Source organism: Anser anser (genome assembly GCF_964211835.1).
Source record: "Anser anser genome assembly, chromosome: 2".
Lineage (NCBI taxonomy): Eukaryota > Metazoa > Chordata > Aves > Anseriformes > Anatidae > Anser > Anser anser.
Window position 1 is genome coordinate 124,517,027 of NC_139721.1, and position 11,681 is coordinate 124,528,707.

At 38.8% G+C, this 11,681-nt stretch overlaps 1 protein-coding gene across 6 annotated transcripts in view; it reads left to right on the top strand.

Annotated features, from left to right (window-relative positions):
• The window catches only part of SATB1 (SATB homeobox 1), a 93,268-nt gene extending 82,498 nt beyond the window's left edge, over positions 1 to 10,770 (top strand). For 4 of the 6 annotated variants that reach the window (XM_083822431.1, XM_083822430.1, XM_083822433.1 and 1 more), the window contains exons 10-12: positions 5,679 to 5,882; positions 6,382 to 6,477; positions 9,040 to 10,770. In XM_083822431.1, coding sequence (XP_083678557.1) covers positions 5,679 to 5,882; positions 6,382 to 6,477; positions 9,040 to 9,531 — 792 coding nt within the window. In that variant the 3' untranslated portion in view covers positions 9,532 to 10,770. The remainder of the gene's footprint in view (positions 1 to 5,678; positions 5,883 to 6,381; positions 6,478 to 9,039) is intronic. The other 2 variants (XM_083822434.1, XM_083822435.1) reach the window with 1 other exon arrangement.
• Positions 10,771 to 11,681: the final 911 nt, after the last annotated feature.

An 11,681-nucleotide genomic window follows, 5' to 3' on the forward strand; every position in this document is an offset into this window, starting at 1 on the left:
ACCAAAAAATGGCCCAGATGATGAAATTTGATGTATTTAAAGTACCATTTCACCCTTTTAACCTAGTAAATAATTTAAAATGCTTTCAGTACTCCTATGCTGCCATAATGTATCTCATTGGAAGTATTATGACTTTTCCAAAAGCAACCTTTCTGTACAATGAGCAGCTTACAAGTTTAATACTGAAGCCTAAGACCATATGCACATATTGTAGTGGTGGTGTCGGCCTTTTTTCTTCTCTTTTATGTGTGGATTCGGTTTTGAAAAGAAATGGAAATATCTATGACGAACACAGCCATTTGGAACAAAAATGAGATTTGTAAAGCAAGTTGGACAGCTTTTGAAGGGAAAAAGTCAATATTTAAAGTTTAGTTCATGAGTTCTTTTCCTTTGTTTTGTCTATAAGCTTTTTTGTTAAAGGTGAAGGATTTGGGTTGCTCAGACAATTAAGAGCCCATTTTACCAAGTGTAATTTCATATCTGTGCTCTATAAACTGGAGTGCCTTCAGCATTGTAAATAAAAAAAATTGCCCTCTATTAGCATGTTTGTGGGCAGATTAAAAACAGTCTTCATTAGCATAAGTAACACTTACAGATTCTTTTAAAAGTAGAAAATTATTTGCTGAATGATAAATTGCTAGCTTTATAGTTAGTTGCTGAAAATGTGCTCATTCAAAATGCCTACTTTAGTTTAGTCTACAATACTCAATTTTTTTGAGTTCAAAGTACTGTTTAATGGATTATGTACTTAGTCTTTGTTCACAGTAGATGCTGAAATGCAATTCACACTTTTTGCTAAAATGTTTGTATCAAATACCTCCCTATTTAGACTGATTTCTTCTAACGCTATATATTTTTATTATGCTATATGCCCCAGAGACTGATACAAAATAATCTCCGATATGCTATACCAAGGAAAAGCTGTTCACATCTTAGCACTGATACTGTAAAATGTTTTGCCTTCATGGATTCGAATTACAGCTCTTTTTAAAAATGTTTGATTCTTTGTTAGTTATTCTGAAAGAAATATTCATCATTTGGCAAATTATCATCACTATAGCAAATTCACCAAACAAAAGAATTCAGTTGCTCCACCTTGAAGCCCTTTCTTTCTGGACTTGTTTATTGCTGATTTGGATGGAAGCTTTGCCCAGAGAGCATCTTTCATGCTGGTAATGCTGCCCTCTTTGATCTAGTTAGAATTGGTATTTACACCTTAAGTGTAGATTTCCATTATATTATTTTTTTCATTTAATAAGAAGGATACCGGAATGCAAAAATAGTTTCTCTAGACACTGTGCGTGACAGAGCAGGACTTTAAATACAGCTCAACTCAGTCTGAATAAAATAGCATTTGGATACGTAAATAAAATGCACGTATGCTTTCTTTAAAATAAGCGTGCTCATGGGTCTTGCAGACTCTAATGTTTGGCAGTTATCCTCTTTGCGCTTTTCTTGCAATGGTTTGGCAGTAGAGCTTTCACAGGTTTTTTTCCTTTAATATCTTATGTTTCTTTACTAAATCCCTACAAGAAAACCAGGCAGAAGACTCTTATTTATTTTAAATATCTTAGGTTTAGCATCTTTTTTTTTTTTTCACCATTTTCTTGCTTACTGTAGCAAGACCTTTGCAGATGGTACTTGGTTACTTGAAAGTGCATAACAGTATTTTCTTTGTAGCAGATGGATTTAAGACTTTTAGTTCCCAATAAATGTAGGTTTACAATACATAACTTTACAGGATTTGTGTTGTATATAACAGGTTTGAACATATTATCTCAGAATTCATCTGCATGGCATTTTCAGCTTATCCAGGGCCCATGCCAGTATTTTAAGTAATAGGGAGAGCATAGTGATTGATAGCAGCTAAAGGCGTGATTTTGAATAGAAACAAAGGTTTTAGAACAGAAGGTGTCAAATTAAACTTTGTCAGTTTGAAAAGTAGTAACATCCTGAAAGTTCTGCAAACATATTTACATGTGGCTAATGTTTATATTTTGCTTTGTACTCTCTTTATATTCAGTGTAATGTTGCCTGGCAAATTTACTCTGTTTTAAAATCAAGGTTTTTCCTAATGTCACTGCAGAGTTTTGGGGGGTTTGCCTTGCTGCATAGATTTATCTGTCTAATTATTTTAAGGCTGTTTTTTAATGATGTGCTGTATGTGCTGTAGAAACTGGCTGTCATCAAATTTGAGTTATAAATATTTCCTTATTATTTTAGGGTCCTGTCCACTTACTATAATATTATAAAAGCATGAAAAAGCAGTGGTGTGAGCTCTCCTTCAGAATAAATTGTATGAACTATACAGAAATTGCTCTAGATGTAGGTGCATGTAAGAGGAAAAAAATCAGCCTTGTTAAGTTCACTAGTAAATTAAACGATGTTAACTATAGTGCTTCATACTTCTTTAGATCAAATAGAAGCAAAACCTACAAATTTTGCATAACTTAAAATCCCCATTAGACGAGTCTATATCATTATTTTTTCTCAGAGTTACAAAAACATTTCATACATTCTCATTTAGCTTACTTTTCTGAATAAGCTTTATGTTCAAACAGAAGTCTGAACTGAAATTAAATTAAATACTTATGGGGGTTGGTTGGTTGGTTTTCTGAACCAAGAGAAAACACGGTGGTATAAAGTCCTACTAACTAAATAAACCCCTACAGCCTCTGTTACTGCCCACTCACTAACTCTTCTGAGAATTTCTGTGAGGTCAACTTTTACAAATATTTTCAGAAATAAACAAAGACCCAAAATTGCTTCTGTCCTTGTAATTTTAGAAGATTTCAGTTGGTCATTTCCATGTTGCCCATCATATATTTTATCAGAATAACTGTTTACTTCTTTAAGAGCATGAAGAACAGAGTGGAAAAGAGACATTTAATTAGAGTAGCAGTATATTCTATACACAGTGTCAGAAGCAACTGATTTCAGTATCTCAAAATCAGTGTTTCTCTGAAGGGCTAGCAGAGACATGCTTCATCTTACAACTCATCAAATCATTTTTACATAAAAAATTAGAAGTGAGATTTCAGTGCAAAGACTAATAGCATAGTACTGAAAGTGCAATGCTAGTTAACAGTAATTTGTAAGACTAAAGACTGATCTATCAACTGTAGAAACACAGAAAAGGCAATATGGGGAGAAGGAATTTCTTAGTTAACAAAAGTGTTGTTGTGAAGTATGTTTAATCAGCATAAACTTTGATTGCTTAGGAATGATTTTTACTACGGGGCATTTAATAAGAGTTACAACTGCCTTTTCAAAAGAGCATCTGAAACTTCCATTGCCAGCAGACAAAACGTGCAGCTTCTAAGTGCATGATGCAATTTCTTGTTAGGTCTGTGAGTATACCTTAAAGAGCTGTCATGGAAGGGGAAATGTTGTCTGTCTTGTCTTTATATATATATTTTTATATATATATATATATATAACTTTCACCTAAATGCTTTTGCAGTTCTCCTTTCTCTTTCACCACCATTAGAAGGACAGGACCAACAGTTTCAATATGAAGCAGTGCAGACTCCAATTGTCCTTCAGTTAGAAGGACAATTTTTTCAGCTTCAGGGTGGGCCTGTTTCTTTTTAATTAAATTTTCATTTCAATTAAAAGATCTCAATTTGGTTCTCTTCATCTTCTCCCCTCCATCCCCAGTAAACCACCCATGCTTTCCGATTGCACATCTTAACTTGCTGCAGAAAGCTAGCACTGCTGTTGAGCACAGTCCTGCACTTGACCCCATGGAAGCAAGGCAGGCAGAGAACCACAAGCAGCATGTGGATTTTGTTAGGGGCAGGGAGAGTTTGTGCACTGACCTGCTGACACATCCCAGGGCTCCTCATGATGGGGAGGGAGAACATACAGACCCTTGCTACTGTTTTAGAAACATGCCATAGAGCTCGAACTGAGACAAGCTGTACATTATGTGCTCTGTAGGATGGCATTTGGCTACATTTCCCAATTAGCTTTTTAAGCCCTGGGGCAATACCCAGCATCTGCGTGGCCAAAAAGTGGGGTGCGTCCCCCCTCCAGGGTGCAGGGGGCCCCTCTGCTGCTGCTGCTCTCCTCCCTCTCAGCACACCTGGTGAGCACGCAGTGGGTCTGGGCCCTGCTTAAATTTTTGCCTTCTCAGCTCTGCTACCAGCATCTCACCAACATTTGTCAATTGGGTTATTTCTACTTTTTCTCCTGTGTCATTTGTTCAGTTTTCCTCCAAGAGCATACACTTGAAATCTTTATACACACCTCACCAAATATTTTCTTATACGATATGAATGCATTAAGATTATTTGTTTACTTTCACCTCTTCCTATCATGGCAATATTTTTACACTGCATTTATTAACTGCTAGCTAAAGATATGAATGTCTTCAAGAAAATAATGTATCTATTCTGTATCTATGTATCTATTGTATCTAGTAGTAAACCAGTCTGGATAAACCATATTTCAACTACCAGTACATATAAAAAGGATCTAAAAGCTTCTGTACATTTATATTATTTGTTGATTCAATAAAATGTCATATTATCTTTCCCACAGCATTAAGAAATAAAATTGCATGGACCTAGTTTTGAAAACAGATCCTCGATGCTAAAAGGAAGAAATATGCATGTTGCATGCACGCAATATTTTGTTTCTAAATTTTAGTATACCAAAAAATTGTTGCCAATGTACACTGTGCTTGCTAGAGCATTTGCACGAATCTTTTAAAACTGTCAGTGCACAATTGAGAAAAAAGTCTTCAATTAAATTTTAAGAACATATGAGGAAAGAATTGTTAAATTTTCAAGATGAATTTTTATGTCTTTTTTTAGAAGCAAGTTCTTGCAGGGCATTCCTTAGCTGACTTCGTAGCATTTCCTGAAAAGACTGAGTTAGGGTAGGTGCGCTTTTAGGCAACTTGCTGTCTGGTGACCTGGAAATGGTCTAAAGGGTATGTCGGAAGCCTGAGGATATCTTGTTGTGACCCCAACAGTCCCTAGTAATATATGTAAAAGTGTGAGACTTTTTTTTTTTTCTGGGTTTATAAGAAAAATACTGAAGCAGATAATCAACATTCAAATCAGTTCAGCTGCAGAGGCCCCCCTACTCGTGGCAGATAGGAACACAATATTACTTTCCTGCATCCCATGAAAGGATTCCTCTCTTTTAAAAGGACGTTAGGGAGCTTTGCTATCATTCTGATTTCCATCAGGCAGCTCTGCAGTCAAAGCAGGTATCTGAAGTATTTTCCTGTTTGGAGGAGTAGTACCAGCATTTAGAAACTGCACAGCAGCTGATCTACCAGCTACTGAAATGTGGTGTTGATGCTCTCAGATGGGTGTAGGCTCGCATAAAATAAAACAGGCAGCAGAGAGAGTATCACAGACTGGCATCAGTGTGTAGGGGAGGATATAGGGGATTCTGCCTTGGTCAATGGGTTTGTTGAACAAAGAGCACTGGGGTGCAGGACCAAGGAAAATGTGCTTGTGTCTTACAAAGGTCTGAGCAATAAGGCAGTGGTCTCCTGGTGTGCTGATGTTTGCTTCACATCCAGCATTTACAGTGAAAGCTGCCGTGTCTTGCCAAGGGAGAGGGTGAGAGAACACAGCGCTGCTGAAGTCCACATTTCGCCCTCATTTGCCCCTCATGAGGTGAGGAATTACTAACATTTTGCTGGTGTTATCTTCAAGGGGTGGCTCTGCGAGCTGTTACGTTGGAAAGAAGATCCCTCACCAGAGAACAGGACCCTCTGGGAGAATCTCTCCATGATCCGAAGGTTCCTCAGTCTTCCTCAGCCTGAACGTGATGCCATTTACGAACAAGAAAGCAATGCAGTTCATCACCATGGTGACAGGCCTTCCCACATTATCCATGTGCCAGCAGACCAGATTCAGGTTAGTTTACCTTGGCCAATCCAGCAGAGCACTAAGTAAATAAAGCTTTAAACATAGCAAAGGAAATTAGTGTTTCTTTCCTCCCCGCCAGACTAACTACAGCTCTCCTGGTAAGAGATAACAGCGCACTGCCCTCCGCCACCTGAATTAAAAGACGAGCGGGTGACCCCCTGTTTTTTTCTTCTGGTTTGGGTTTTTTCAAGCTTGTGTGGAGAGGGCGGCTCAGGCGCATGTGTGTGGGGCAGTACAAGCCATCCACGTGAGCTGCCCGTAGCTAGACAGGCATCAGGACCAAAAGACAGACATGTTGGGCGCTAGCTGTACATTGCCAGCAGAGTGGGAGGAGGTGACAACACGCTGCTCTTGGAAAGCTAAGCTCAGCCCCTCAGCAGCGGTGGCTCACCCCAGGTAGGAGTGAGGGAAGGGGACATGATTCCTCGTCCCATTTGAACCCCAGCCGAGACCGGGATGAGTCAATGTTTGTTTGTTTTTCCTTTAGAGCCCCTCTCCCACCACCCTTGGGAAAGGAGAGCATAGAGGCGCTTTCTTACCAGGCCTGCTGACCGCTGGACCTTGGCTGGGTGCTGCTCCGCAGGTGAGCTGGCACAAGGGCAAACGTGCCAGGGAGAGAACGGAGGGCTTGCAGGACCCACGCCACCTGGCTTTGGAGGTGCTGTTCCCTTGGCTCTCACAGGCATCATGCACACGAGCCTGGTGGCCCCTCAGCCAGGGAGTGTGGCTGGCCGGTTTGCTAAACATCACAGGCCAGATCTGCAGCTCTCTGAGCTGGAGACTCTTTAATCCCTTCTCGCTGAAGACATGAGGTCAGCCTTTAAGTGCTCCCTCTTACAGGGCAGATATTACTCCTGCTTTTCAGTTCCCAACCTCAGCTGAGACCTGGTGCACGATTTGTATTACCTATACAGGAAAATATTTACAGAGCTAGGGAGGATAGAGTTATCTTGCAGCCAGAAACAACACAAGCGTATATTAAAGATAAAGCAAACTGAATAAGTCAATCCCTTAGGATATCAACTACTAAAATAATTGTGAAAGCCTGGAAAGTTGCTGTTGATTTAGCAAAAAGAGAGAAAGATCTATATTAAGTAATAAAACAGCACTTGTTTGAAAACGTACATTGTTTTTAATAAAATCACTTCTTAAGGGGATAAAAGGAAAAGCTTATGCACGGTATAAACATTTTGCCACTATGCCATTTACTTAGATTTTCTTGCCTTGTTGATAAAAGTTTTGTGTTTGATCTCACAAATATTATTCACCTAAGCAGTTGCACTGTAATCTCTTAATATGACTTGTAAGAGTATGGGTTGGGAGACTGGGCCTGAGTTTTGTCTGTGCTCTTCTACATTATAATTATTGGAGATGCAAAATTGTGTAGTTAAGACACGAGTTTTCAAACCGTATATACAAAGCCACCAGTCTTGTAAGATTTTAATGTGCTGGGAGTAGTCTTGAATCTCTGTGGGTTTGAAGCCTTGAATGGGACTGCTCGCAGACCGTAAAACATGAAAGGATGTGAATAGGGATGAGGCAAGAGCCCTAATTCCATGGGCATTTGCATCAGATTTTACAATAACGGATCACTTCGAGCAGGGGCTGCTGAAATGGGTGGTGAGACCTACATGAAGTCTTCACAACCACAAGTGGCACTGCGAAATGGCCAGAAATTAAATTCATCCAATCCCTACAATATTTTGTGCTGCTTAGGGTCTGCAAGTAAACTGCAACCAAAAGCTTGGGAACCACTTCTGACACACAAAAAACTGTTGAGGGGAGACTCGCAAAGGGAAATGAAATGTAGTGATAGCAGCTGCTTGTTTTGCTGCTGTTGTTTTTTAATAATAACTGGTGGTTTGTACCATATGACAAGAAATTTGCTGATCCAAAATATCTTACTAACCAGTGCTTCCTGTGCTGTGAAGCAAGAGAATTGTCAACAAAAACAGTAGCTGATAAATTTACTTTTGATTTTAAACACGATCTTATAATGTACTGTACTCCAGCAGTGGAGGAGAAAAACATCTCTGTCCCTAGGGCTCAGTGCCTCACCTTTTAAGAATGTTTCTGAATCCATGCTTGCAAAACTTCATTTTAAGCTCATGTTAATTATTTACATCATGATTTGCTTTATCTTATTCTTCTGATGTGCATACTGGCTCATTTTTATTGCTTGAGTTTTTGGAATGCAGCATGTTCCCTTCTAATAATAATAGTGCAACTTATTTAGAGCTTTGCATCTTAGTGCTTTATAAATATTAACTAAATAATCCCCAGCACAAACACTGCAGTAGGTAAATATGTTTGTTCCCCATATATATGCTGGGATCCTTGAACACAGGCAAGACAGACCCCCTCCATGGCCACAGGCAAGATGGGTCAGAGCCAGACCGGGAAACAAGGAGTTGCTACCTCCTGATCTCTTTGTCCTTGTGGAGGCAGGATTTGGCAGCACGATGTTAGACCCTTCCAGCTAACACAGTCTGCAGTAACATTTGCAAGTTTGGGGAGGCTTCAGTGGCTGCTCAGCGCAGATCGGTAGCGGGATATTCTGCAGTTAGCTAAAATGCTTTCCCTCTCCCTGATCCCCCCATTCCCTCCGTCTAGCCATTGCTAGAGATTTTCAGCCCTCGCTTTGGGCAGCAGCTGCTACTGCTGGCAGAGCTCCTGTGTGTTTGCCCTCATCTGGCACTTTTCTCACTTTGCCCTTGCTACAGTTCTGGCTAAGCTGGTCAAGTTAATCCTACGCTATGTCACCTACTTAGCATTTTGTCGTGTCTGCACTTGACTCATGGAGCACGTTCATTAAACTGTCGGCTGAACCGCACCGATGTCACGTCATCGGCGCTTCAGCTGGACCAACCCAGAGTGTTCCACTGCTCTGCCCGCATCTTGCCAGCCCTTTATCCCCAGTCCCTGCTCACACATGTGCAGATGTGTGCAAGATATGCAGAGGCTTACTAATTATTTTAATTCAGGTTCACATTACTACCATCAATAACGAGCCTTTTGTTTTGGTTTGCTTAAAGTTACTGAGCAATTGCTTATAGCTCTGCAATTTTTTCCCCTGGATTTTCTTGGTAACCCAAAATACGGGCAGGAATACATGTACAAAAAAACGTTGTGCTTTGTCTTGCAGCAGCAGCAGCAGCAACAGCAACAGCAACAACAGCAGCAGCAGCAGCAGCAACAGCAACCAGGTCCCAGACTACCCCCAAGGCAACCGACAGTAGCATCACCAGCTGAATCTGAGGATGAAAATCGTCAGAAACCCCGGCCGCGAACAAAGATTTCTGTTGAAGCCCTAGGGATCCTACAGAGTTTCATTCAAGATGTGGGCCTGTATCCAGATGAAGAAGCAATCCAGACTCTCTCCGCTCAGCTTGACCTGCCCAAGTACACCATCATCAAGTTCTTTCAGAACCAGCGATATTATCTCAAGCACCATGGGAAGCTGAAGGACAATTCTGGGTTGGAGGTGGATGTTGCAGAATACAAGGAGGAAGAGTTGCTCAAGGATTTAGAAGACAGCATCCAAGACAAAAATGCAAACACGCTTTTTCCGGTTAAACTAGAAGAAGAGTTATCGGTAGAAGGGAACACAGAGATTAATGCTGAATTGAAAGACTAATCTAAAAGTATTATTTTCTTTCAACAGTGCCACTGGTATTTACTAATGAAATGAAAGTTCCATCTTGCGTTCTGTCAAAAACCTTTATTATTCATTGTTTGGCCAATGAATCTTCCAAAACTTGCACAAAAGTTGAAAAAAGGATAATGCAGACTGCACTAGATGTTTTACTCTGTTTTACAAACTGCTTCGCAGCAACAGATGAAGCGTTGAGGATTGTTTGATATTAATTTGTGTTCACTGGATACACTGTGAGTGTACCCAATAAGCATGATACCAGTGATTTTGATTCTGGAGCCTTCAGACAAGCATTACAACTTTTGTGATTTACTGTTTTTTGTTTTTGTTTTGTTCTTGTTTTTTTAATTATTACTGTAGCACTCCACACTTGATCTTTGGAAACTCACATTTATTTAAAAAAAAAATAAAATAAAAAGAGTTTGTTACTCTTGTTCTATTGTATGTTACAAAAGAACTATAGACTGTGGAATGCAGTTTAAAGATAACATATGCCAACAAATGCCTTGTATTATATGGCACTGCCGTAATTCAGATTTGTTTTCTTTTGGAAATAAAGGTCACTGTTTTTTTTTTTTCCATTCTTATTGTTACATGGTTTTAAAGAAAATGAAAAAGAAAATGTGAAACACAATTTAGTCCTCATTATTTATTTGTAGATCCTGCAGCATCATGTTGTAATTAATTTTTTTGGAAGTTTCCGTTAAATGTAATATTGCTTCTCTTGTTATCATACTGATTTTTTTTTTCTATTTATAAATGTATTTTGATGGGCAGTAAAACAAAGTGTCTTAAAAGTTTTAAATAGAGAAAATGTGCTTTACACAGTTGCCTATAAAAAGTGCTCTATGTTATCCAAGCAATTCATACTATAAGCTTCACTCTTATTGTTGTATGCAATTTTTACTATCATGCAAATAAGCTTAGGTAAATAAAACTAATAGATCACCTTAGAAACTTATGCAATTAATGTGAAAATAATTGATGTTTGCAATGTGTCTTCCTTTGGTTTACAATCAATTTTAAAGCTACAGCTGTATAAATTTTCTGTATAAAGGTGTATTTCTTTTTTATGAGTTTATTGCTATGAAAACACCAGTTATTTTGTTACAGCTGGCTGTTTTTATAAGTGTATCACAATTTTCTTTATGCAGAAATGTTCTGACTAGGAGTGGTTATTGACTGTAACTACACAATTAAAATTGTTTGTATGGTATGATATGGCAGGGTTTGTCTGCGTATGTGTATATCTGGGAGGAATAACTTGTTCTTAGTGCACATCGTACCTTCTTGCCACCACTTTGAAGATGACATTTCAATTGTTCTCCTTTAAAATCACAAGCAGATTTTTTTTTAATGACCTTCTTAATATTTGAATATAGATAACATACTTCAAAAAGAAACACAGTTTGGTTATGAAAATCATAACCTGTCTTTTCTTGGTTTAAGAACTTGCCTGCCCAACAGAGATAGCAGGATATTATTGAGTCAAAAGGCTATCAGGCATAAACATATTTACAGTTCCTGGCAGTAATGCACTTATAATGGATACAGCTGGTTTTCTTTTACACTAGAATTATGCTAACACTATTCCTTGCACTAATGTTGAAACATTAAAAAAAAAAAAATTATTAGTCACATGCTACATAGGAAAGATAGGCTTTGCACATAGCAGTCCCCTTCTAAGCAAGATAATTTTAAATGATCACTAATAAGTCTCTTATAAGTCTCTTGATAAAGCCACCATAACTGGGGAGCTCTGAATTTATGCGAAGCTCTTGTCTAGGCTACAGAGAAGTCTACAGCTGAAACTTGTACATGATATGTATGCAGTTGTTCTCCATTCCTAGAGGAGGGACAACTTCCACCTGGTGTAATTGAGCTTTTAACATGAGATTCAATTTCAGCACAGCGATTCTAAAACGACTAAAAGTTAGCAAACCTCAGTTTTGTTTCAAAAGCACAAAAGAGCTTCAAAAGCACAAGTGGCTCTTAGGTGGCCGAAAATTTCTCCTTTTAGCTCCATTCAGTTCTTTAAGAAGATAATCATTAGGTAGCAAGGCAGGCTTTCATACCACATTTAAAATCACCGTTGTCCATGGCCTTTGTCTCAGCACCCATGGGTTTATTGA